General features: G+C 40.0%; 1 protein-coding gene across 3 annotated transcripts in view; it reads left to right on the top strand.

Annotated features, from left to right (window-relative positions):
• nalcn (sodium leak channel, non-selective) overlaps nucleotides 1-24,453 on the top strand; it is a 61,748-nt gene extending 37,295 nt beyond the window's left edge. For 2 of the 3 annotated variants that reach the window (XM_053328347.1, XM_053328346.1), the window contains 29 exons: nucleotides 9,632-9,768; nucleotides 10,221-10,362; nucleotides 11,369-11,442; nucleotides 12,940-13,041; nucleotides 13,157-13,226; nucleotides 13,387-13,478; nucleotides 13,633-13,755; nucleotides 13,945-14,001; nucleotides 14,524-14,644; nucleotides 14,736-14,867; nucleotides 15,326-15,493; nucleotides 15,909-16,013; nucleotides 16,564-16,670; nucleotides 16,757-16,877; nucleotides 17,002-17,100; nucleotides 17,279-17,372; nucleotides 19,008-19,114; nucleotides 19,204-19,278; nucleotides 19,392-19,511; nucleotides 19,599-19,667; nucleotides 19,771-19,919; nucleotides 20,068-20,161; nucleotides 20,654-20,786; nucleotides 21,524-21,639; nucleotides 22,178-22,335; nucleotides 22,588-22,738; nucleotides 22,851-23,000; nucleotides 23,136-23,250; nucleotides 23,516-24,453. In XM_053328347.1, the coding sequence (XP_053184322.1) occupies nucleotides 9,632-9,768; nucleotides 10,221-10,362; nucleotides 11,369-11,442; nucleotides 12,940-13,041; nucleotides 13,157-13,226; nucleotides 13,387-13,478; nucleotides 13,633-13,755; nucleotides 13,945-14,001; nucleotides 14,524-14,644; nucleotides 14,736-14,867; nucleotides 15,326-15,493; nucleotides 15,909-16,013; nucleotides 16,564-16,670; nucleotides 16,757-16,877; nucleotides 17,002-17,100; nucleotides 17,279-17,372; nucleotides 19,008-19,114; nucleotides 19,204-19,278; nucleotides 19,392-19,511; nucleotides 19,599-19,667; nucleotides 19,771-19,919; nucleotides 20,068-20,161; nucleotides 20,654-20,786; nucleotides 21,524-21,639; nucleotides 22,178-22,335; nucleotides 22,588-22,738; nucleotides 22,851-23,000; nucleotides 23,136-23,250; nucleotides 23,516-23,703 (3,369 nt within the window). In that variant the 3' untranslated portion in view covers nucleotides 23,704-24,453. The remainder of the gene's footprint in view (nucleotides 1-9,631; nucleotides 9,769-10,220; nucleotides 10,363-11,368; nucleotides 11,443-12,939; nucleotides 13,042-13,156; nucleotides 13,227-13,386; nucleotides 13,479-13,632; nucleotides 13,756-13,944; nucleotides 14,002-14,523; nucleotides 14,645-14,735; nucleotides 14,868-15,325; nucleotides 15,494-15,908; nucleotides 16,014-16,563; nucleotides 16,671-16,756; nucleotides 16,878-17,001; nucleotides 17,101-17,278; nucleotides 17,373-19,007; nucleotides 19,115-19,203; nucleotides 19,279-19,391; nucleotides 19,512-19,598; nucleotides 19,668-19,770; nucleotides 19,920-20,067; nucleotides 20,162-20,653; nucleotides 20,787-21,523; nucleotides 21,640-22,177; nucleotides 22,336-22,587; nucleotides 22,739-22,850; nucleotides 23,001-23,135; nucleotides 23,251-23,515) is intronic. The other variant, XM_053328344.1, reaches the window with a different exon arrangement.
• Nucleotides 24,454-27,398: the final 2,945 nt, after the last annotated feature.

Genomic DNA, 27,398 nt, shown 5'->3' with positions numbered 1-27,398 from the left:
GTGATGAGCCAGAAGCACAGAAGTAGCAGGAATTTCTTCACCACACACACACACACACACACACACACACACACACACACACACACACACACACACACAAACACATACACACACCACATGCATCAGTGCATGCTCCACCCATCAATGTTGATTAGGATAGTGCATTTATTGCGTTAAATTAGGTTAGCCCGAATTTTTTAATGAAATGAAGCCAGGGAAAGGGGAAAGGTAGACAGCAGAGGAAAACAGAAGTGAAGGGAGGAAGAAGTAGAGCACCCCCCGCCCCCCTATACACACACACTCACACAAACACGCACACCAGTCTCCCAGGTGTGTTTCTCTTCATAGATGATTTGAAACTAGGCGTAGTGCTGAACTTGTCATGAAATATCATTTTAAAACTTTCATACTGCACAGCAGAAACAAATTGGCATTCATATAGACTAATTTACTTGATTTATGTGTTGCACGCTCTAGTAACACTACCTTTACTGCATTACTGTGGCAGCTGAGTTTCCCTGTGTAAACGCACAGCTGTTTGGTTTGATGTTGACGCTCAGCAATCACTTGGATATTTGGCAAGGAATGGTAGAGACAGACAGTATGGTTTTAAATGGAATGCAAGGATTTAATCAAGATGAAGAAAAGTTAAATTGAAATTACTCTATGCAGATTTTGCTTTCCTAAGTTGAAGTTTATTATACGAGCCGCTGATGACTACGTTCTGTTAAAAAATTGTGTGGGTTTTAATTAAAATGAACTAAATTAGCTTCTATCCCACACTAAAAACACAAACCGCCTTGTTGTTTTATTATCAATCTATTTGATGAAGATAAATTGATAATTAAGAGAATTAACATTCAATGAATGGCGGTGAGGCACATATGCGAGACAGCAATTTTAAAGAGACAGTTTATAGAATGCTTAACCATAATTATTTAGAAGAGGGTAACATCGTACCCTCTTCATTTTATTCTTCTCTGTTTTCTATGTGCAAATGGATAAAATTGATTGTACTTTTCGTATTAATTTACAGTGAAACTTTAGTCAGCAACGACTGCACGACTTCAATCAGTCATAGGCATACATCTAAAGTGCCACCCAGTAGCATTTTTTCAGAGGAGGACAACAGCAATGGACCAATGGCTATATGTGATTAGAAAAAAACACTTGGTCTATTGGACGTTGCTGCTGCCCATTATTGCTCCACCTTCATCTACCATGTCACAGGTTGGTGGGCTTCGTTATTGGAGAGATTGATGGCCCATCTCCATCCAACAAATCATTCCTGCCCACAGAGCAATGTCTGCAGGGCTAGGGGGAGGTGCAGTGAGAGGGTAAAATGTTTATCCTGTGCCGGTAGATATCAGCTGAATAGAAAAAGGTGTTTACCCCTTAGGGCAGTGATGATGATGATGATGATGATGATGACAATGTGTGTGCGTGTAAGGAAATGTGTGGCAATCAAACAGGTCCTCAGGCCATATAGATGAGTCATGAGGAGCGCATTCAGGAAATTTGTTGAAAAGAAGCACGTAAAAAGCAAGGCAGAAGAGTGAGAAAAACTTGAAGCATAGCTACCTTTCCTTCGACTAGTCTTTTTACATTATGCATGCAGAGAAACAGACATTTGAATCCTTCTGCACATTGAGCACTAAGACCTCTTGCTCTGTCCTTTGACATTTTCTCTGTCTTTCTCTCAAAATGTACCAGATCGCTCATGAGCAGAGAGGAGAGAGTATAGCTGTGTGAGTGTTCAGCTTGTAGAGGACATACTGTATGTGCTGGAAAGTGATGGATGTTGTTTGTATCTAAAATGAAGAACCTGTGTGATAATGTTTCAATTTTGGTCATTCTTGGATGAGAAACACAGATATTTTCACACCCTATACAGTAAGCAGCCAGTACACATACATACACAAATACTTGCAGTTGGATACTATACATATACTATACTTATTAGCTTGACTGATGGACCAGACCAATATACTGTCTGACACTGTATTGGGTAGACTGATGAGTAACAACAAATTGTAGCACAGCAATTATTAAATTATTACAGTAGAATAAGCTTTTCTTTGTCAACCAAAGAGCAAATGACAACCTTATTTTTCATCTGAAAAATATTCCATTGGTTACAATTTCCTAAAAAAAAATAGATAGTTTGTATTTCTTTACATTTCTGTCCTAATGTGCTTTTAATAATCTGTGACTGGTTCCATTGTGCTCTGTTCATGTGTGTTTCCAATAGCCTCTGGCCTTTGTTATTTTTGAGCCAGACCCAAAATTGCCTGTGGGAAGGATTTCCTTTGGACACACTGGTAAATATTAGAATCCCAGATTATCTGATCGGTTTAAGACTGCAGCAATGATAAAGCAGATTGCTGTGCTTCATAGTTTGTACTGTCTAACCATACTGCCATCTAGTGCAAGGCCTACACATGCAAAATTTGAATTATGGTTTGTTGTTGCTCAAGGATTTATGGCTGGACCAGAAAAATGTTTCTGTGTGTGTGTGTGTGTGTTTGTAATTGTATGTCTCTTTGTGTATTAGAGGTCTATGTGGGCATCAACTGTCAAATGATGGATGACTACTCTCCCAGATACCCAATATATTATCAGTTTAACAGACACAGTTGTGAGAGATGGCTCACTACCAGATTACTAGATCCTTAAAGAAACACTTTGGGGAGTTCCACTGGCCACAGACAGAGGGTGTGATGTGGCACAGAGGTAATCTGATTTCTGCCCCTGGTGTGACAACCTTGTCAAAGTTGACATTGAGAAAAGCATGACAGTAACAATGTATGGTGGTCAATAGAGATGCGTCTATCTTGTTGTTCCATATTTGTCAGTTGAACTGTGAGAAATCAAACTGGAGGGGGAGGAGATGGGTGAGGGGGATGAAGGACGAGATAAACACAGGCTGGGAGGGAAAGGAGAGGAAGGAGAACAGGAGGAGAGGAAAAATGGATGTTTGCTTTGTGTATAAATGAGGTTTAGGATGAGGAGTCACTGTTCCACTCCTCTGACGATAAGGACTCTTCTGTCGGCATAACACCAGATTCTTCTCAGGATTAATACATGCACGTACAGGTGACATGTTTGTACTCTGCTCTGTGCTTTAGCCCCCATATTTCAAAAGGATTTCAGCATTGAATATAAAAAAAATGTAGTTTGATCAAATACATTATGAGGTTATTGTATTACGGCCTCCCACCAAGGATTTCATTATATATTAATTGAACTAAAAGCTTGTCCTCCATTTCTGTGATTTAATGGACCAAGGACTTATTTGGGGATTTAGCAGAGGAGAAGAAAGGCTAGGAAGACAGAGGGAGCAGAGAAGAAAAGAGCGTACCCCTTGGAGAATCCAAATACAATGTGTTCTTATCTTTTGAATGTCACCTTCAGTTTGCTATTGGAGGACACTCCAGGCACTGTGCCTGCCATGTTCTAAAACTAGCATGCACTAACACACAATGGACTTGTGGATTGAAAGCCAAATTCTTGTCTTTTCACTTGGCTGCAATCACACATTAATTTTACTGAGGTTTTATTTGTGCAGTATGTTTTAATGAACTCACTCATGATTATAACAGCATGGAGACACACTGAAGAATGTTAAGCAGCCATTTGAAAGTGTTTGGGCTTAATTTAGGATATCTTGTTCAAGTTATTAGTTGAACAGTGACAATTTTAGGTAAAGACAGCCAGGGCAGTCATTTTAGTTGTTTCCTAGGAAGTACATACATACATTTGGAGTACGAGAAGATGAGGGTGTATTCCTCCTAGTGCTGTTAGTTTATTTAACTCGTAAACAATGCTTGAATTTACTTATGTAGTGTTTGCAAATGTTTTTAACATCTTTTTTTTTAAACTCAAAATCTGTTAAGAATTCAAACATTATATTATTTGACTCTTTTAAGAGAGTAGATAATGAAGTGAGACAAGAAACATGGGAAAAGAGAAAGGCAAAGGTCCTCATCTGGGAATGTTGCGGTTACATGAGTATGAGTCTTAACCACAAGGCTACCAGGAGACCTCAACATCACAAGACCTAACCACAGCGGCACACAGTTGAATATGACTATATGTAGGTTTGGATTTTGAGGTAATGATAATAATGGTACCCAGAGTTGTTTTGGGTGTTGGAGGTAGCTATTAGAGGTTTACAGGCTATGTGGCTTTACAGCAGCTCCACAGCATGGCTCATTACCCAGCTAATGAGAGGAGAGGGTGACCCCTGCTAACTCGCTCTCAGCTCTCCCTCCCCTGGATATTGCAGCTGGATTGGCCCGAGGGCTGGGGAACCCAACCTACACTGTGGAAAGCAGAGTACAAATAGGTTACCATATTTCCTTAAATACAAGATGGTAGTCAATTAAAAGCTGGGTCTACAAGGGTGGATAAACTCCTGGTCCCTGTCATGAACGTGCTTGGAGATAGTCAACTACAAGTCCCAAACTGTATTGCCTCAAGAAATCAGCCAATGGCAAAACTTCAAATTCGGCATCCCTGGGGTGCTCTCTATTTTAATGATCAATTGTTTTACAGATGATATATAAATCCATCTGCCGGTAAAAACAAAGAATAAAGATTCACTGCAGCCTTTGCTGAACTGCTTAAAATATATAAAAATTGAATGTATTTAAACTTTTCTCATTGAAAATAAGACTGAGGTCTTTATATTTGGACTGCCTGTCCTATTAGGTGTCTCTGGTGGTACTCTTGGCCCTTTAGCTTCTTAAAATGGATCTTTTCTTAAGAATCTTACTGTGATTTTTATAACAGCTCCTTCTAATTTGATAAACAGATTAGTTCAATTGTCAAAACTAGCTAATCTCACTAAAAACTTTTAGCCAAAGTAAAGACCCATCTGTTTCCCAAAGATTTCAAGGTTGTTATCCATGCTTTTGTTACCTCTCAGTTAGACTTTTGTCATTTTTTGTATGTGGGTGTAGAACAGTCATCTCTTCATTGTCTGCAGTTTGTACAAAAAGCAGCCACTCATCCTTTAACTGGAAAAAGAAAGCATGATTACATAACGGCAGTATTGGCTTCTCTCCACTGGCTTCTTGTCTGTTTAAGGATTGATTTTAAGATTTTACTGCTTGTTTTTAAGGTTTTAAATGGGCTGGCGCCACCTTATCTAGCAGTCCTCCTGCATCATCTTTCTCCAGTTACAGCACTGAGGTCGACCAACCAGATGCTCTTTGATGTTCTGAGATCCAGGCACAAAAAAAGAGGCGACCGAGCCTTTGCAGTGGCTAAACCCAACTATCTGGAATAGCTTACCTATTCATACCCTAGACACTTTTAAATCACTGCTGAATACCCACCTCTTCTCGTTGGCATTCAGTTCAAGTTGAGCTTGACCCCTTGACTAAAGCAAATACATATCAAACTGAGAAAACTAGAAATGAAGGCCTCTCTCTAATATAAACCTGCTTCTAATAAAGGCAAGGTATCCTCTGCAGTTGAGGTAAATAAAAGCCCTGACCACTATTTAAGGAAATAAGGTAGTATGTATGATAGGGACCATGCATACTTTAAGAATTATTAGTGTGCCATTGTACATTTTGATATTAGCAGTGATCATGACAGATTTATAGAAAGAAAGAGAAACACACACAGCACATGCACACTCCATTTATTTTTCTGTAGTGCCAGTTAGTAACTACCCACCATGATGAATAATGCATCACATAGAACAATTAATGTGAAATCCATAATTACACACACACATACACACATTCTCACACATTCACAGCTGTTGTCTGGTGTTGCTAGTGAATGGCAAGCTGTGATTTCTGAATGGTAAAATACAGATGACTGTACATACATACATTCGGTGCTCAGCCAATGTGTGTAGGCAGCAGTTTATCTGTTCCCCTTTGTTCCATTGGCTAGTCTCACAGATCTTCCTACACTGTGTTAGCACATCTCTGAGGTACTCTTACAAGACTGATTTCAGGTGGGAAAATGAGAAAATATGTATTCATACTATCAGAGCCAACAGCTGCAGCATGTGCGTCTATGGAAATGTTCTCAGATGGCTAAGACGCTAAAGAAAGATGAAAGATTTTGACTGTTGGAATATTTTCTTGTACTGCGTTATCAATCAAAGTGCTTACATGCACTTAAGTAATCAAGTAACAAAATGAAAGTCAGAGAGCAGCTATCATCTATTCTTTCACTAATACAGTTAAAACCAGTAAGCTTCACTTCCAAAATAAGGTCTAGAGTAGATGAGAAATCTGGTTAGTGATATGCGGCATGTTTAAACTCTACACAGATTACATCCTCCTGTCAACCATGTGACCTGGTTTCTCCGAGTAGCCTAAACGAATGTAAACACAGTGACAGATTTGCAAGCTGTATACTAGCAGTTAGAGGATCAGTTGTTAAATGACTGTAAGGTTGTTAACAGTTAGCCTTTGTCTCACTCTATAGCCCATTGTGTGCATGTAAAAGGTAATAAAGTTGTTAGGGATTGTTATGGATTGACTTGCAGGTTAAAATAAAGCTGAATAATCTCTCCTTAGTGGAAGTGAGCTCCATGCCGGTCTTAAAGCTGTAATATGCAGCTATCATGACAGCTTGCTTATCCTGTATGTAATCATACATATTATATGGAGGTATTGACACTGAAAAGTGTCATTATGCAGGGGCTTTTCTCATTTTCCCCTGCAAAAGAGTAGCCTTTTCTGCTAAATGCTTTTACTCCCAGCTGGGTTTCAGTCCATGTAGTTCCAGACTTGTCTTGGGCCATTTTCATGCTAACTACTTTATTTTCTCTCGACGTTCCCACTGAACTGTAGCTATGACTGAATTTGGGCTAATACTTATGGTCAGAATTAGTTTCTTCCTTTCAGCCCTGGTCAGGAAAGCTGTGGAAATCCCAGTCGGAAATCTCCCTAGCTTAGCCAAGCCTGAAATTGGCTTGAATGGAGGGGGAAGCAGTAGCAGGTCACCTGAATGGGTCTCAAGGCAAAACACATTAGTCTCGGCTCCATTGTTACACCACCACACACTAAATCTCATCTGTGGCAAGCGGAGCAGTAGTTTTGATTTATCAACCATTCACCGTGACACAAAGAAAAATACAGAGACACTTTTTTTCTACACACACATACACACATTCAGACATACAGGTGAAAATGGTTCCCACACACACGTATACACTTTGAAATAGAACTTATCTCTCTTAATACTTAGACACACACACACACATAAATATACCAGCTACATTTGACTACTTAGATATGTATCTACATAATATATGGTGCTATCATGGATGTACGTTGATAAAGGAGAAATCGGTTCCTGCTCCATGATAACATGTAAAACTTTAATCTGCAGAGTATAGATTTTGCTGGGAAGTGTGCTGTTCCTGCGTTCTTGCCGGTCCATTTGTGCTCTATTGATTGTATGTGTTGACCAGACTGAAGGACCAATGGGTTAGCACGTACAGTTAATAGTGATCTATGGTATCTTAATGGTTCACCTTCTCACCTTTTGAACAGCCTTGTACAGAGTAGATAACTAAGGAAACTATACATTTGGTACTATAGCTGACTAACACTGTTTCTTATCACTTCACCACACAAAGGAATCCAAATGGCCCATGGTACAGTGGACTGTTTTCCCAGAATAAAATAAAATAAAATGTTGTGCACTCTTTACTTATTTATTTCCTCAGTAGGGGGATCCCCAGATGCAGCATATGAATAAATAAACAGATAAATTTAAGTACATGAATAAGTGGGCCCCACTCACGCTACACTTGTCTATTTATGAGAGAAATATTTTAATAGCATTTCTTTTTGAATCTGTAAGTTTGTTCCTCTCCCTACAGCTTTTCATTTCCTTCTTTCAGAAGGGAAAGAAGAATGTGAGGGAAGGAGGCCATAAACAGAATCTGAAGTTAAAACTCAAGATTTTGAGACTGGGACAGTCTTACATAAAGCTTTGTGGATAGACACTCACTTTGATGGAGAAGAACACATTTTTCTGAGAGGTTGAGGAAGCGAGTTGAACACAGAGAGCAACAAAGGACAAAAGATGGCCCAGAATGTTTTGCTGTAATGGGATACTGCTGTAGATAAGGGTGGTGAGCCTTGGCTAAACTGTACATCTCGCTGAGTTGGCCCAATTGATTAGGACGTTTGGAAACTGTAGGGTCCATATTAATTCTGCTGTGTGTGTGTGTGTGTGTGTGTGCTGGATTTTACTGGTTGCTTGTGTATTGCTTGCAGGGAATTCAACAACTGGTACTGGTACTGTTTGAGATGACTGCAGCATTTTCTACAAGTTTCCCCCAGAAAAATGCAGCACTAGAGAGAATCTCACTATTTTGCTCAATATGTTTTTATTTTCAATTCAATGCTATTGCAGTGGATTCAATAGTATTAGTGAGCATGTTAGTGAGTAAGACGTTGTATTTTCCCTCTATCAATCAACTTTCTGTCATTTATATTTTCCCATAGTCAACTTTTTTTTTTGTCTCGTGCTCTCTCTTTGCCTCTTTCCATCCTATGTCTATCTTGGGAGTCAGAATATAGACAGAAAGCCTAGGTAAACAAATGTTGGTGCATAATTCTGTCTTCACAGTATGCCACTCACCACTCACCCACTCAGGGTGAAACCTCTCACATTTGAGTTTGCTAGAAAAGAAAAATGGATAGACAGACTTACATTCCCTCTTTTGTCAGGTCTCACCTTTCCCCTGACTGTTATCCCTCCAAAAAAATGAGAGGCTGTTCCAGTCACTCGGTTGCTCACAGTCAGACAAGCGCAGACAGAAATACCAATACACACGAACAGCGTGAAGGGACATTTGCATCGTCAGACAGAGAGACGAAGAAAAAAAAAACGGCGTGAGTGACAGAGAAACATTCACCACAGCTCTGTCAATATGTTTCACAGCGTTTGCCTGCTTGGAATGATAAGCCGCCATTAACCATCGCTTTAAATGCAGTTCGCTTCCAGCCCTAATCTGCAATACATCAGGGGTTATCTCCAGGGACCCAGACAGAGAATACCTGCATGGGAATTTCAATCAGCCTCCCCCATATGTAATTAAATTGAAATAATTGGTTTCATTCCCTTTGTCATTTTTTTTATTTTGTCAACCTGTGCTACTGTGCTTAGGCCTGCACATATGCACATTATTCTGTCACCACCTTTTCTTTTCTCCATCAACCACTCCAAAGTAATCTTTCTTTTTTTTTTCTTTTGTTGCCTTCTTCCATTCTTTTCTGAAAGTAAGTGGGATCTCATCCTAAATGTGGTTGTCTGTGCTGTATGTGATGTGTGTTCTGTAGGTAAGTGTGTTGCTGCCATCATCAGGCAGAAACCTAAAGCTGCACTCCTACGGATAATACCTCTGCATCTCACCAGGCTTAATCTCACGCTTTACTCCCAAAAATACCGAGGATAACTTCATGCCGTTGTCAAACCGTTCCACAGCCCAAACTCAAGTTAACTGTGCCCTTCTTTCCCTTTTGTATCGTTTCAGTGCCTCTCTCCCTCATTCTCGTCACGCAGCTGACTTCCCCCCTTTTTACAATATCTGTCTTGCTCTTCTGTTCCATGCATAAACTGTTCTACTCCCTTCCCCTGCTAGCTCAAGCAAAGTGAGGCCAATGCTGACACCAAAGAGAAGCTCCCTCTAAGACTCAGGATTTTTGAGAAGTTCCCCAACAGACCTCAGATGGTGAAGATCTCCAAGCTCCCATCAGATTTCACTGTGCCCAGAATCAGGTACACAACCACAGACACAGTTCTTACAGTTCTTACAGCATATTTCTTTGAGATTTTTTGATCCTCACAAGTAGCAGTAACAGAGTAAAATCAAAGGAAAAAAACAATGCTTTATTGAGTAGTCATTACCAGGAAGTAGTACGAGAACACCACAGTGAGTGCTAAACACATGCAGCTTTCTGCAGGCCAATAATGTTCTGCAGGAAAGCCTTTTGTATCTTATGCAGTGTTTATCAGGACAGCCAATACAGTAATCCCCCTCTGGAGCCCATCTGCTGCAACAGGAATTTCCACTGACATATTTTGACCGAATATGAATATATATGAGATAGTCTGGTTTTATGAAACAATTACACTTATTTCTTCTATATTTAAACAAATGGATTTCTGCAGTAGGACACTTCATCATGTCCGTCTGTGCATGTGTGTGTATTATTTGTTGTGTACCCTAGGGAGAGTTTTATGAAGCAGTTCATTGATCGGCAGCAGCAGGACACCAGTTGTTTGTTCCGGCGTCTCCCCTCCGCTTCATCCTCCTCCTGTGACCACTCCAAACGCTCAGCCATTGAAGACAACAAGTATATCGACCAAAAGGTACTTTCACACAATCATTCTCTTGCTCATTTCCTCAATCTCTCTCTCACACAAACACCTACTATAGACAGCGGATATGAATGTGATGACTCCATCCTCATGCCTCTATATCCAGTAAATGAATTACAATAAGAAATAAAAAATTGACTTAGTGTTTCCAGTGACTACATTTACATGCACATCTTATTCCAGTTTTGTTTTTATTCAAAAAAATACAATATTTCGACTAAGCTGTTTACATGGCTAATGAAAGTAAATATTCCCATTTACATGGAGAGGGTTTTCAGGATTTGCCTTTGCTCCAATTGAAGCAGGAATCACAAGATTTCAAGAAACTTGTGAGGTGAAAAACAAAAGTGAACTGCTGCCTGATATTTGATCAGTCACATTTATAATTAAAGGCACATCCAATACCTTGGTTGTCCCATTATGTGTACTACACTGCTGAGTGTTTTTTGTCCATCAAATCGAGTCATCAGCATCACTCAGCGGCCCCTCAGGATAGTAATAAATCCCCTCCTTGCCCTCTGTCTTTCTTCCTGTTCCAGCATATGTCATTTTGCTAGGGGTGCATTATTCAACCGGCCTGTCATGCATCTCTATACCAGCTTTGCAAACTGTTGGCTTGCTGGTTTGTTTATAACACAAAGAGCTGGCCATAAACAGGCAAGAGGCGTTTGTTGCAAACTGTTGTAAAAACACTAGTTGAGAAACATATTCATGTCTAAAGAATCCTTCTAAAAGTTGAATAACATCAGCATATCCCACATCCTAATGGGAAGATGCTACATTCTGAATATATGTGGCATAATTCAGAATAGCCGAACAGATTATGACCCATATCAAATGTTGAATATTGTCATATTCAAAATAATAGTGGAATTTTAGTGTGCATGTATAAAGTAGTCTGTGTACATAGGGTTTTTTGGAAGGCAGACTACAGTATATTTAACAAACTCCCACTAATGGACTTTCACTGTTTTGCAACCGTTGTGTGCTCTCTAAGCTTCGCAGGTCAATATTTAGTATCCGAGCTCGTAACCTCCTGGAAAAGGAAACTACTATCAATAAAATCCTGCGGTAAGACATGTCTACACCTCCTCAGTAAGCATGGTTTTGGTCATTTAAAGGTCAAATGATGAATAAGCTTAAAAATTTAAATTGGGCTACATTAGGTTGAATGGTTGCAGATGTTAAAATTGTTGTTTCAATACATTTTCAGTGACAGTGTTTCAGTGTGTAGTTAGGACCCGATCCACAATAACATGTTCCAACTGCAGTGTTGCTGAAACAATGATGACATGATGCCTGATCATTTTTCCCCTTTTTTGATCTCTTGTCTAATTTGAACCTGCACGTTTAGACATATTTTCGTACCATAACATTTTGGATTAATACTATGCACCATGATGTGTTTAGTATGCGCCATCCACCGTCATGAAACACATCAAAGTCTTTGTTAATGTGAGTGCATATTAGATGAAGCTCTGCTATAACAGTACTCTGGTATTGTTAACGCCTCACTTTTTATCTCTCACACACACACACACACACACACACACACACACACACACACTCAAAGACATAAGCAGACACTCTTCAGACTCATTTACGGTTGCAATGACGGAAATGGATAATTTGCTGTTCAGCATGGCAGAGCTGGCACTAAGTGTAGATTAGCTCGCCAGCACCGTGTCCAATCTGGCTGTCTCTCCCTCTGCCCCTCCTCCCTTATTCTGTCAGTCTGAATGATAGACAGCATATCAGTAGTCATAACACGTTCTGTCTGGCCTGCCATCTTCCACACAAACACACAATTAGGCTCACAGTCACACCAACATAAGCAAACCTACACACAGTCCAGCATATGCAGACACTCATACATCTGAGTCTGTGTAAATGATTAAGGTATACACACTGTTGCTGCCCACAGTGTCATTAGCTCTGTTCTGGTACATGACTCCGCTGTTAGCCAGAAAACACACACACACACACACACACACACACACACACACACGTTTGTCTTTGCATACTTGTGAGGACACTCATTGACATGATGCATTCCCTATCCCCTTACCCTAACCCTAACCATCACAAGTAAATGCCTTAACCCAACCCTTACCCTTAACTAAACCTCAATTCTAACCTTAACTCTAAAACCAAGTCTTAACCTTCAAGTTGCCCTTTTGAAGTTTTGAGGACCAGCCAAAATTACCTCACAACATAGAAATGTCCTCACAGCACTGGTTTTCAGCTGAAATTGGTTCACCCAGTGACAGAAAGATATTAAACACACACACACACACACACACACACACACACACACACACACACACACACACCACACTGACTGATGGAATGAATGTTACCTGTTTCTAAATGATGGGCTGGATCACTGCTACTATGAGTCGAGAATTCCATATGCTACAAATAGCTTGTTAGGTAGAAAGATGCACTAGATCCAGCTGTGTTGTGTTTGCCAGCTGGTGAACTGTTCAGCTGTTCTTTCTTTTTTAATCTTCATTACTGTATATTCATTATACATATTCCAAATATATTTGTGTTTGTTTTTCCCAGGGCTTGCACCAGACAGCGTATGCTAAGTGGATCCTTTGAAGGCCAGCCAGCGAAGGAACGCTCCATACTTAGTGTCCAGCATCACATACGCCAAGAGCGCAGGTCTGACAGCACACCACCCACACACACACACACACACACACACAGAAATGCAAACAAGTGTAATTACTTATGTACTAGATTAAATACTTCCAATCCTTTTCTCTCACTGTCTCAGATCTCTGCGACATGGTTCCACCAGTCAGAGGATCAGCCGAGGGAAGTCGCTGGAGACACTCACACAAGATGTGAGCAAGCAGACGCACACTGACAAACATATTGTACTGTGTGCTTGAGTGTCAGAATGGCTGTTCTCAAACAAGGCTTCAGACGTTTATGTATTTATTCAGTATTTTTCAAAATATCTTAAGAAAAATAAAAAAAAGTTTAAATCATCTCTTCGCCCAGCATTCCAGTACAGTACGCTACCGTAACGCCCAGAGAGAGGACAGCGAGATCAAGATGATCCAAGAAAAGAAAGAGCAAGCAGAGATGAAAAGGTACTGTTCATACACATGTTCACAAAATATCAGCTAGTAAAAATAAGTTCCCAAGAAAAGAAAACTACCATCCAGAGACATTAAGCCTCTGCTGTATCATTTATATGCTGTACGATATCTGGTGTTTGTCTCATCTCTCTGTGTGGCTGAGCAGAAAGGTCCAGGAGGAGGAGCTGAGGGAGAACCATCCTTACTTTGATAAGCCTCTTTTTATCGTGGGTCGGGAGCACCGCTTTAGGAACTTTTGCAGGATGATCGTTCGAGCCCGTTTCAATGTGTAAGATCAGTCTTTTTGAACTAATATATACTGTAAAGGTCTTTATTTGTTGTTCACTTGGCAGCATTTTAGGGTTCCAGACAGGCATTTTGCAATTCATTCTTCAGTGCGTATTCAGTATGTGTAACACTCATATGTAACTTGTCAAAATGCTGACAATTTATTTTATTTGTATGATTTCATATCTAGATCCAAAACTGACCCCATAACAGGAGCAGTGAAGAACACCAAATACCACCAACTGTAGTAAGTCTGATGAATTATTGATTTCTTCACTCTCTATTGATCTGTTCATCCCCACAACAGTAGAATACTGATTAATTCTGTAGCTTATTACCTGCCTGTCGTGCTTCCCCAAAACTGCGGTGAGGAATGATAACTGAAGTGAGGAGTGTGAAATAGATCTCACCCATTATGCAACCTGATAGTAATTCATCCCAGCACACAATCTGATTATAAAAGTGAGAGGCAGTCCTTTGTATCAGATACTGTTGGCGCCAGGGGATTTTTTTTTTACAGCACAGACTGGGCTGCGCACACATGCACACAAAAAGATTATTCATTCTCACTTTCTGATACCTCTCCCTACATATCCTCTCACTGTCTTTGTCTCTTTGCATATCTCTCTCTTGAATTATCCTTGAGTGTGCACTGGTTTGCATGCTAAACTGCTTTCTTGACCTACTTAAACTGAATATAAAAATTGCTCTGTGTAAATTCTAAAATAAAAAGGTTTGTTCAACTATATTTATGTGTGTGTTCCTGCAGTGATCTTCTGGGCCTGGTCACCTATTTGGACTGGGTGATGATCATAGTGACCATCTGCTGTTGCATCTCCATGATGTTTGAATCACCCTTCACCAGGATCATGCACGTCCCCACACTTCAGGTATTCAAACTAGATGATTTAATAGTTGCATGAAGCAGCCGGTTCATGCACCAATGGGCAAATGTTGTCACGTCTGTTTTCTCCATTTCAGATTGGGGAGTATGTGTTTGTGATCTTCATGAGCATCGAGCTGAACCTGAAGATCATGGCTGACGGTCTGTTCTTCACCCCCACCGCTGTCATCAGAGACTTTGGAGGAGTGATGGACATTTTTATCTATCTCGTGAGAAATACCCTCTAATTTAAAGGCTGCTTTATTTCAACATAAAAAGTGATATGGCCATAATGGAGGAATCATACTGGAAAAACCATTGGACCATAACTATCATTATTTCACATTTTATTAGCTTTCCAAAATAACTTGAATTCTTAAATGCATGTCATTTCTATGTTGATTATGCAAAAGAAAAGGCGTGCTTTGTTATCCAGGGAAGTCTGATTTAGTCTTTGTTCATTTGTGTTGCAGGAAAACATACAGTATTTGCCTCAGATTAATTATGAATGGAGGACTTGCACAGTTGTTGATGTTAATTAAAGGCTATAAACTGTAACACAAACAGACTTCAGTGAATGATTATATAGCATTAAAATATAACTGATTTTACTTGAGAGATATATATATTGTATTGTTTTCTCTTCCCCTGATCATTCGTCCTTGCCCATGCTGTGTTGCTTCTGTAGGTCAGCCTGATTTTTCTGTGCTGGATGCCTCCTGACATCCCTCCTGAGTCTGGGGCTCAGCTGATGATGATGCTGCGCTGCCTACGTCCGCTCAGGATCTTCAAGCTGGTACCCCAGATGAGGAAGGTGGTGCGGGAGGTTCTCAAAGGATTCAAGGAGATTTTTCTGGTTAGTAGCTACTGTGCTTGTTACTGTACTTTTTCCAAATCTACTACCTTTTAAGTATTTAAGTAAGCAAGTTAGTTATTATTCATCACATATACTCAGCCATAGAAGCAGAGAGAATGCTTTATCTGAATGAACTAAGACTGCCCCTGTCAGTCCTGTTTGATAGATGTATATTACAGATGTGAATGTGAGTAAACAGAGGTTGGCTGTACTATGATTTATAGTACGTGTCTTAAAATGAGGATTGTGTGTTTGTGCTTGTAATAGGTAGTGATGCTTTCTGAGTCTGACTGGATTATTCTGGTTGATGTCTCCATGTCCACAGCTGTCTCATATCCTTAGCTGTCTGTCTAATCTCATTGGCTTGGATTATGTTGAACTGTCTGCCTTAAACTCTTGATTAATTCTCCTGCAGGTTTCCATTCTGCTCCTCACACTAATGCTGGTGTTTGCAAGTTTCGGAGTTCAACTGTTTGCCGGAAAGCTCGCCAAATGCAACGATGCCCGTATCCTTAAACGGGTATAGCAAGAAACATAATCTCCTCAGTAAACCACCCCCTCCCATCTGAATAAGTAAAAGGGGTTTCCACTTTAAAATCAATATTCAGTGGTACCTTTTATCCTATACTTTCTTAGAAACAGTCATTATATCTCCTTGAGTTTGTGCCATTATAGAACACATATTATATTTTATAAAAAAACATTTACAATGTTCTACATAGTATAATGGTTAAAATTTAAATGTTAAAGTTAATTGGTAAGATCTGGAAGTGTGCTGATGATTATCATACATTACTATAGTTATCTTCAAATTGTGATAACTTTTTAATTTTTAAGATTCTCATTAGGTTTCTTATTAAAACCCCTTATGCATTATGCAGAAACAAGTACAGTATATTTGTTATTGTCATATTCTCAGTCTCTTATCTTTTTAGCAAATTAAATATTTTACTATTTCTTTCATATAACACATGTAGTAAACCACTTCACTAATAGCTCTATTCTGTCGTAGATGCTTGTTCTAATTATAGCTTCATTCTGTGTTTTGTTGTTAAACTGTGCTGCTACAGGAGGACTGTTATGGTATATTCAGAATTAATGTCAGCGTTTCCAAAAACCTCAACCTGAGACTGAGGCCTGAGGAGAAGAAACCGGGTTTCTGGGTGCCTAGAGTCTGGTAACACTGCTTTTTTTCACTACTGCTTGATTTAAGATTGTTTCAACACAGCCAGTGATTCATATTTTCATTCTGTCCCTCTCCAGGGCCAACCCTCGTAATTTTAACTTTGACAATGTGGGAAACGCAATGCTGGCTCTCTTCGAAGTGCTGTCACTTAAAGGCTGGGTGGAAGTCCGTGATGTCATTATTCACCGCATTGGACCGGTACTGAACCTGATCTTACTTCTCTAAGACCTGCCATCATCATTTTTTTTGTCCACCACTGCCTCATATTTTGTAACGGCAGTGTGAGTGTTACTCAGCTTATCTATTACCTCTGTGCTGACAGATCCATGGCATCTACATCCATGTGTTTGTGTTTCTGGGATGCATGATTGGACTCACTCTGTTTGTAGGCGTCGTCATTGCAAACTTCAACGAAAACAAGGTAAGGGCCACACGTATCACAATAAAATAACTTTCACCTATGAGATACAACTTTCTACTTTATTAAGATTATTCTTTGGTTATTGGCGGTAGAGAAAGTAGAGAAGCAGGCAGAGATGTCTGCAGCCCAGCACGACTATCTTTCCAGGTTTTATATGTGCTGTGTCTCCCATCACCAGGGCACTGCTTTGCTTACTGTGGACCAGAGGAGATGGGAGGATCTTAAGAGCAGACTGAAAATAGCCCAACCCCTCCACCTGCCTCCTCGTCCAGGTAAAAACACACATAAATGATTTGCAACGTACAACCAATGCTGTTGTAGTCATTCCCTAATATAAAATAGTGATAGAGTGTCAAACTCAACATCATGAAAGTCACAGTTGTTGCCCCATTCCCTGATTGATCATGTGTGCGTGAGTGTTTGGGGGATTCATCATCACTCGAACCATGATTAGCAGCAGAAAACTGAACAGGAAGACTGCGAAGAATGCGAGTGGCTCAGACACAGAGTCATGCATGTCACAGCCTTCAATGTGGAATTTATTTTGTTATTTTATTAATCAGTTAAATGATCTCACCTCTGTTGAAGTAAACTACCAGCATCATCCACACTAAGTTTACACAAATGGACAAGCAGTAGCTGAATAAATGTTTTGCATTGACTTGACTTGACACACAAACAAGGGCTATTGGTCCTATCAATAACATTTTAACAGGGGAATACTGTGCATTTACATTGTTGCTCTTCCTTCTGTGGTTGGAGTCGTGAGAATAGTTTAAGGGCCTTGGAAGCAGTGTGGGAAAACGCCTGTTAGTACAGCTGAGGCTGAGAACTAACAGAAAATCAATGGCTTCAGTTTTAGTCAGCAGTGCCGCTGACACCAGCAGTATCAACCTGACTTTGATCCACATCCAAAGGCCCCTCGACAGTGGTGCCACTCACTCACTACTGACAGATTATTACAGCACTGAACTGGCCTTAACTCACATGGTCCCACTCAGAGTACTTGCAGAAATTGTCTCAGTGGTCAGCAGTCATATGTAATCACATTGCCTGCCACTAGATGTTCTTTTCTTAGATTTCTATTTAATGTTCATTACATATTAAAACTCCCCGCTTGGAAATGGACACCAGGGACAGTTGTAGCAAGTATTCTATCAGTCTTCAGGCTGACATATGAAAGTAACTGGGTATGAGCATAAGCTTGAATTGCAAGTGCATATGAATTAGGCCAAAAGATTTTTGCAATTTGCGGTGTGATTGCGGTCCTTGTGCATTGCGGAACAATCTGGAGAAGTGGCTGCTGCAGGAGAGCTGGCAAATGGAATGTAGTATTAATAGGTATAGCCAGGGTGGGCTTCAGTAATGGCCTATCACATCAGCTCCTCTCATCCCATTTTAAAGCACCTAAGAGAGAGTCTAAATATACTTCCTTGAATATCAGTATATAACTTAACAAATATACTTCAGATGACTTATTATTAAACATAATGGACATTATCTTTGAACTTGAAACTTTGAAAATATGTGTGAGTATATATGATTCTGTTGTGAAGTCAGTGATGTTACAATAACCTCACTATGCAATTTTCAAAATCCAATGCAGATTTGCAAGATGGTGTTAGTCTCTTTTACTGTATCTAAACACAGATAGGTGCGTGTCAATCCTCCAGCACTATAAAGTATCATCACACAGCACCTTCCAAGCAGTTCATGAGTGCCCTCTGCAGGATACAGGAATACTATCACAGATTCAAGCTGCAGACTGCTGCCACAGCCAGTTTAGACACTCAGACGTGATCACTAAATTTTCCCAGCTGCTTGAAAACACTAAAATAAACAATCAAGAGAATTTTATAGTCGCCATACAGGTTTTAATTAAAACTGTTTTCTATCCTGCCTGGCAGAGAATGGTGGATTCAGAGCCAAGATGTATGACATCACTCAGCACCCCTTCTTTAAACGAGGCATTGCTGTGCTGGTGTTGGCACAGTCAGTGTTGCTGTCAGTCAAGGTAAAGCCTAATACTGCAATGCAACATGTCATTTCACTTAATTTGCAACAGTTTGAATGTGAATAGAATGTGAATCTGCTCTTTTCCAGTGGGATGTAGACGATCAAGTAACATTTCCTCTCGCCACCATGTCGGTTGTCTTCACCTTTATATTTGTGCTGGAGGTGAGCCTGTTGCCCTGTCTACTTATTTGGCTGTTTTAAGGTTTTACTTTGATTACTTCCTCTGGGTATAGATATCCGTCTAAAGTTTTGCATTTCTTGTTGTTGTTACCCAGGTGACTATGAAGCTGATAGCCATGTCTCCAGCGGGTTACTGGCAAAGCCGACGGAATCGCTATGACCTGCTGGTGACTTCTCTTGGTGTCATCTGGATAGTCCTGCACTTTGCCTTACTGGTGAGACAAATTACTATCACATTAAGGGAGGACTTAATAAAGTAAACTTAATGCATTTTAGCAAATAATGTCTTTTTTCTCTTTTAGAATGCATATACCTACATGATGGGTACATGTGTGATTGTCTTCAGATTCTTCACTATATGTGGGAAGCATGTGAGTGAATATCTGCCAAAAAGCAATTCGCTGTATTTTTGCTAAAAATAAAGTGTATTGTAATACCAAATTTTATTTCTGAATGTGTGTATTATGTATAAAGGTGACACTGAAGATGCTGCTGTTGACTGTGGTAGTAAGTATGTACAAGAGTTTCTTCATCATCGTGGGAATGTTTCTCCTTCTCCTCTGCTACGCGTTTGCTGGCGTTGTTCTCTTTGGAACGGTCAAATATGGAGAGAACATCAACCGGTAAGGATTACATCTTGTGTTTCTGTTTACTAACCTGTCTTTCCTTATTTTGCCTTTTCCCACTGGTGAGCACTGCAGGCTGTATACACTACAGCAAAACCCCTTATTTATAGAGCTGTCTAATTATGTCTCTCTTCCCTAATTGCAGGCATGCCAACTTCTCCACAGCGGGCAAGGCTATCACTGTTCTCTTCCGTATTGTCACAGGGGAAGATTGGAATAAAATCATGCATGACTGCATGGTAAGATGGGCTGTGAGGACAGCACACATCCACACAGACAAAGCAACATACCACCTAGTCCCAATCTTGGAAAATATTGTATATTGTTTGTATTATATTTGGTGTGGGAAGGGTCACTTCATTCTAATTTCTGCTGGCACCCCAATACAGTAGAGATGAATGGATTTTTGTTTCTGATGCTCTCAGCAAAAATATCACAGTTCCTCCCTGTTGTCTGCGTTACATTGGGTACTCCACAGACCTCACTCTCAGCAGTTTCCACTGGAACTTTATTCTACCAATGAAATAGTCCTTGTCAAAACTGATGGTACAGCTATCTGCATGTCTAGATACCACTATGCAAGTTAGTTGTAAAACCCTTTGCTGTAACATTTCAAGGAACATTTGTTATGTTTTACTGTATGTGTTACATTTTATAAAATCAAACTTACAGTATATAATTTTAATGCCCCATACATTGATCTGAACATGTTTTGGTTGTTCTATCCCCAGGTACAACCCCCATTTTGCACCCCAGATAAACATCGCTACTGGGAGACTGACTGTGGCAACTACGCTGGAGCCCTTATATACTTCTGCTCTTTCTATGTCATTATAGCCTACATCATGCTCAACCTTCTTGTAGGTCAGTGTGTTTGTTTGTATGAATCATACTCGCCTCCAATTTAGACAAAAAGCCAGTCTCCATGTGTTAACTTATAATACTTATAATATTTTAGGGTTAAGACTTTTTGATTAAGGTTAAGGAAAGTTCCCAGGGAATGAATGAATGCAAACATCTTAAGTGTCAAAAAAGAAAGACATTCAAAAAGATACCTAACATGCAATATGATTTATAGTGTGTGTGTAATCTCATGGGTGTAATCTCTTGGGTGTATGGACTATCTATCCTTCTCTTTCCTATGGGTTGTAATCCATTCAGGGAAGATACTCAAAACAATAGCTACTACTGATCTTTTGCAAGGAGCACTCTATCTAAAGAAAGAAACCCACTCAAAAATCACACACACAAAAAAACCAATTCATGAAAAAGCATGAAGCGCAGGAGTGAAAAAAAACCCCCATCAAATCGATTGTTTTCTTGCTCTGACTTGAGCTATGAGCTTCATTATTAATATATATAACAGTCTGGCTTTCAATCAACCCATTATTGTGATATGATTCATTCAGTCTCCCAGAAGCTCTTGTGGCATCATAAAATAAATAGATGGGGAGCTCTAAACAGATGCAGAACAACTTGCATTCATTGTTCCACAATTACAGTTTAGATGATTGATGCTGCTCAAAATGGTAACTGCATTGATGTTGCTATCATGGAAGAGTTCTGTCCCTGAGTATTAATATTACTTCCTGTTGCTGCAGCTATCATTGTGGAGAACTTTTCTCTGTTCTACTCCACTGAGGAGGACCAGCTGCTGAGCTATAATGACCTGAGGCACTTCCAGATCATTTGGAACATGGTGGATGACAAACGGGAGGTGAGAAATTAGAAAGAGGAGAGAGGATGAGGATACAACAGAGAGGGGGACAGTCGCACATCTGTGAGCAAAGGATAATAGAGAAGATAAAAGCAGGACAAGAGCTAATGAGAAGGGCTGAAGGGAATAACGTATGGCATGGAGTAATAAGAATAAAAATAATAAGAGCAGCAGGTGCTGGATTAAGATATGTAGACCCCCTCCTCTTTATCTATGATTTCATCCGAATGTAGGATTTTCTTTTCAAGTCTTGGCATAGGCACTTTGAATTATAATGTACTGAACAAGTATATAAAAAAAAAACAACCCACCCCTATGTGGTCCCACCCCAATTCTATTCACCATTTCCTCACTACCCCTACTGGTGGTCTACATAAAAATCCAAGGCTTATCTCTCAACCCTAACAAGCCATCCCCCAAAAGACACAGGCTTTTAAGGTAGCCTCTTAAGGAATCTGACACCAAAACTAACACCAAACCCTTGTGATAATCTGCCACCTCTTGTATCACATTGTGACGTCGACGGCTCTTTCTCCAGGGTGTGATCCCAACGTCCAGAGTGAAGTTCCTGCTGCGTCTGCTCAGAGGCAGATTGGAGGTGGACCTGGACAAAGACAAGCTGCTGTTTAAACACATGTGCTATGAGATGGAGCGACTGCACAGCGGAGGAGATGTAACCTTTCACGATGTGCTCAGGTGACCATGGAACACATACAATACACGCAGATATACAGTGCATGAGTATTAAGAGGGACTCGATTGGAAAACAGTTAATGTAACATAAATACATAACCTGCTTTACTGCATTGTAATCAATTTTCTTATAAAAAATGACAAGTGTATTTTTGATTGAAAGTCCTGACAGAATTATATTTCATTAACTATTTCCCTTCTGTTGGGTGTATGTCCATGTTTTTGGTGTGTGTATGTGTTTGGGTAATTATACAGCATGCTGTCGTATCGCTCAGTGGACATTAGAAAGTCTCTCCAGCTGGAGGAGCTGTTGGCCAGGGAACAGCTGGAGTACACCATTGAAGAAGAGGTTGCCAAGCAGACCATACGCATGTGGCTAAAGAAATGCCTCAAACGCATCCGTGCGGTTAGTCTCTCAAAAGAAAATACACAAACATGCTTTATGGGTACACATATAATTTGTCTCCTCGAGCACACACTAACACACACACTGAATATGTGTCTGTGTGCCTCTGCAGAAGCAGCAGCAGCCGTCTAGCATTATCAACAGCCTGAGAGAGAGCCAGCAGCAGGAGCTGAGCCGCCTCCTCAACCCCCCCAGCATAGAGACCACAATGCCAAGTGAAGACCACAATACTAACAACCCAGACAACCCCTCACAGCCTGAGGTAAAGCCCAACATACGTACCAGCAGTGCACACACACTCACACATGCTCACAGCTTGACATATAGCAAGCACATCATATCATCTGCAGGTGTGCGCTTGCACTGGTGAAACAAAGGATATCTCCTCTTTGTTTAGATGAGTGGTCTCCAGCAGCTTCTAAGCCCCACGTTGTCAGACAGAGGAGGCTACAGGCAGGACTCTTCAGACCTGGGGAGACCACAGAGGAAGCTGGGACAGTGGCGGCTTCCAGGTGTGTACGCCTCTGTATACTATCTTTTTTTCAAGTGGCACAGATCTGCAGAGATCTGCTAAAATGAGTTTGAACCCCGACAAAGTGTTCCTCAAGTGTCTCTCCAGAAAACTAGCTCTCTATGTGACCTTATACTACAGAAAAAGTGATTTCTTCATCGAAATAATTCAGTGAAAAACAAACTCCTATTTATTGAAAAGTCAAAGGCCCTCTTCATGTGAAATTGGAAATATGAAGACAAAGGAATACAGGTTGAACTGACAAGAGTCAGGCTGTGAATTGTGTTTTCTGTGTGTATGTGTTGTGTTAGGTCGCACAAGTGTCAAGTCCAATGTGTCCAAGATGAACCCTGTCAACGATGAAGCCTCCTCGGGGTCAGAGGTGAAGAAGTGGTGGACCCGTCAGCTGACTGTGGAGAGCGATGAGAGCGGCGATGACCTCATTGACTTATAGAGATGAGGCGCAGCGCATCCTGCAGTTTTTTTACAGATAAGCCGGGATGCTTGGGGCTCGAGTTGTTTGAATTCCTCTAGCTCTCCCCTGATCAGTGACAACACTTTTTCTAATATTTTTTTAATCCAGGTTTGGAGCTGTTCAGAAAGTATCATTGGCTGTGTGTGCAGGTCATTGATGGGACATTTGTTGAGCAGCCTTTTTGACATGCAGTGACAATTTCATACCTCTGGGAAACGTGTTACTTTTCTTTTGTGCTTTTCGCTCTTTATCATTGCTGAGTTTTTCTATGCAGGCATATATTGTGTGATGACTGTGACCAGCCAGGACATGTTGGATTCATGAAATGAACCGAGATGCTGCTGCTGTCCATGATTTCTCCTGTTCTGCTGTTTCATGTCAGTGATTGAAACCAATAATTGTGTTGATTCAGCTTCTATAATTTATGATGTCCTTTTATGTCAGTGCTTTGTGTCTGTTTTCTGTTTCTAGTTCATGTTTCTAATGTCTCTTCCTGTCTTCAGTATTAATCTCATATCAATATCGATTTTCTTATTGTCACTTTATACTTAAACCAGGCCTCATGTTCTAGTTGGTAGAACACAAAAATGACTAAAATATTTAGATTTATGACTGTGAATGTAATTAAAAGTTAAATCTATCATATGTATTTATGTGGAGTTAAAAACACAAACTATTTTATAAATTATAATAAATCCTTTATCAAGTATTCAATTATTCTAATAAAGGCCTAAGCCTAATGAGCAAGATTGGTGCTGTTTTTTGTTGTTTTTTCTTTTTCAATTTAATTCAACAGTTTTGGTGCAATTCAACCTCCACAAGAATATTTTCAATATATTTTAGGCAGGATGAATCATTATGTAATATAGCTAAAACAATGTATCCCCACATTTGGTGATTGAATTGTTTATAGATCAGTTTTGATTGATTTTAATGCTCGTTCACTGTTCATCTGATGTTACACAGCTCATATAAAAATCCAGACAATTATAAAGGCATGGTCACAAAACTGAAAACATTGCTGGGTTTTCCTAGCTCATAGAAAGCTGATGCTTTCAAGATAGATGTATTTCACAGGACATAAATGAAAGTTGTATACATGTGCCAAGTTTAATTCCAATTTGAAAACTTAAGAGGTTCTTCAATCACTGATAACTGTAAATGTGGTCAAGAAGCAAGTACACAAAGTAAATGACAACCTATCTGAAGGACAAAAAAATGTAATTGTGTCGACAGTGCGGAATCGATGTCTACTCATTCAGGTTTATTGTATATATTTAATGGGATACCTGATAACAGACACCATCCACACTTCTTGACAGAAATGGTTACTGGTGTATACAGAAAGGAAACTCTCATGTGCAGCCTGTATTACCTGAATTTGACCAGACCAGACCTGTTGTTTGGGTCATTATGTGACTCCTTTGCCTCATCAGTTGTTTTACACAGTAATTCCATTCAGTTTATGAGGAACGTAATTAACATTCTATGAATAGAAAACGACGTAGGATTAGACTAACGAAGGGGGTAATTGAGTGGACAGATGCTGTTTAATGATACTCCTGGCACACATCTGCTCAGAACAAACACTCAGTGCAGACTCCTGCTCTTCTATGGATAACACTGCCCTCTCCTGGACAGGATACATGCTGAGCTTCCTGGATTAGCTGGTAAAGTCCCCCTCTACTCAAATATCTGTTTTGTTCTTTGTTGTACTTGGATGTTTGAGCTTCACTGTACAGAATAATGTATGTGCAGAGTTTGCCACCAGAAAGACGATTTCACGTTCATCTGTTGAAAATGAAAAGATTGTCTGAGCTCACCTTAAATCTGGGTTTAAGGGGGCGGGCCTATGAGCATGATTTTTGACATCACAACTAGTTCAGAAGCCAATCGTAGTCCAATATGCAACTTGTGTGAAGTGGAAGCTTGAAGCCTCCTGAGAATGGACTCTTCATTTAAGTATAGGAGACATATTTTGATCATCATTTTTGTATTCATAAATTATGACTGAGGATTGAACATTTTAAGAATTTTTATCAAGTTGAATATGAAAAAAAACATCAAACGCAAATTATAATAGTCATTAGTCATCAGTCTTATTTTGTCATTGCATCTTTGTCTCTAAAGTCTGAACTTTCCACAGTGTTTTTTCAGGTTGAGCTGAGAGGCTGTTCCTTATATTATGCCTTGCGCTGTCTTTTACAGCAATGACCAATGATGACAGACCTGTCATAGTATGAGCAGCTCACTGAAGATCTATAGATGAGCTCAGTTTTCAGACAGCCACCCGGGTCAGCGTGCAGCTCATAGAACAAAGTTGATCCGGCCGGCACTGTGAATATAGCACGCACACACAAACACATAAACACAAGTGTCTGTATTAGCTACTCATTTTATTCCTTGTGTTCCTTGATGATGTATTTCTTTCTAGTTAATTCATCAAACAATCGCACTGGGTTAGATTTGAGCTAATTGACTAATGTACTCACATTCACACTGCCGGGTGCAGCATGAGCATTTTCCCTTAACAAGGGCCCTTGTTAGACACATAATTAGCCCATTAAAGGAGACAGGGTCTTCATTTGTCCATTCAAAAGCCCAGTAAGTTGATGGAGTGTGTATGTGGTTGGCTGGATAATGAATGCGAGGGAAAGCAGAGAGAGTTTAGAGAATCAGCTGCCTGTGGGATGCCTACTCGCTCTATAGAAATCATGACTTACTCACACATTCCAGTCTCTCGATGACTGAGTGCTCCCACCGACATATGGTCCTGTAGGGAAACAGTGTGACATCAGCCCCCTTGCCAATCAACTGTCTTTAATTTCTCTTTTCTCGCTCTTTCTTCTGCTCAACCATCGCCTCTTAAGCTCCACTTAGCTCAGAACTAGCTCATCAAAGGGCTTTTTCTCTTTTTTCTCATTTTCGCCCTGCGTGGTAGAACACTTTTTTGTCTTTTAATTGCCTCTGCATCACACTGGCTCTTATGGGGCCTGTTGTTTTTACCCTCTCTGTTGTAATTTGCCCATCTCTCCCTCGTGCATGTCCACTGGTTATTTAGGGCCTAATTGAGCCACTTTGGTAATTGAGGAGGAAGTTCTTAAGTGCAAAGGGAGTGGAAGAGTGTCTGTGAGTCAAGATTACCTGTAATTAAAGTACATGATGGCTTTGATGGCTGGGTCCCCTCCTGTTGAGATGTCGCTAGGCACATAGACTAGACAAAACCTTCTCTGCCTATACTGCAGTACGAGATCATGGCACGCTAACACAGATGCTGCATGCATGATGGACAGAGCCACTGAACATTTTGGTGCCACTCTATGATAAGGCTCACTTTATAAAGGGTCTGTAAGCTGTTATTAATGACTCTATGAATGTTAATAATCATTAACTAATGCTTTGTAGATCAGTTATAAACTATTAATAGGAGCAATCTTACCTTGATTGAAATTATATTCCTGATTGGAAAGTCAAATATGTCAATCAGAGCATCTCCATTGGCTATTCAGGAGGGAGTGTCAAATGTGGGACAAGAGCATTTGTACACAAAGATTTGATTCATACTTGTAAATTAGATTTGTAACTTCATGTAACTGAGGGAGTACATTCTCTTGCAGGGATTGGGAAATGAAAATCCTATTGTCATACAGAAGGAATCCCCCAACTTGTGATTG

Source organism: Scomber japonicus, chromosome 11, assembly GCF_027409825.1.
Source record: "Scomber japonicus isolate fScoJap1 chromosome 11, fScoJap1.pri, whole genome shotgun sequence".
NCBI lineage: Eukaryota > Metazoa > Chordata > Actinopteri > Scombriformes > Scombridae > Scomber > Scomber japonicus.
Note: the sequence above shows the minus strand (reverse complement) of the source record. Positions and strands in the feature narration are given on the sequence as shown.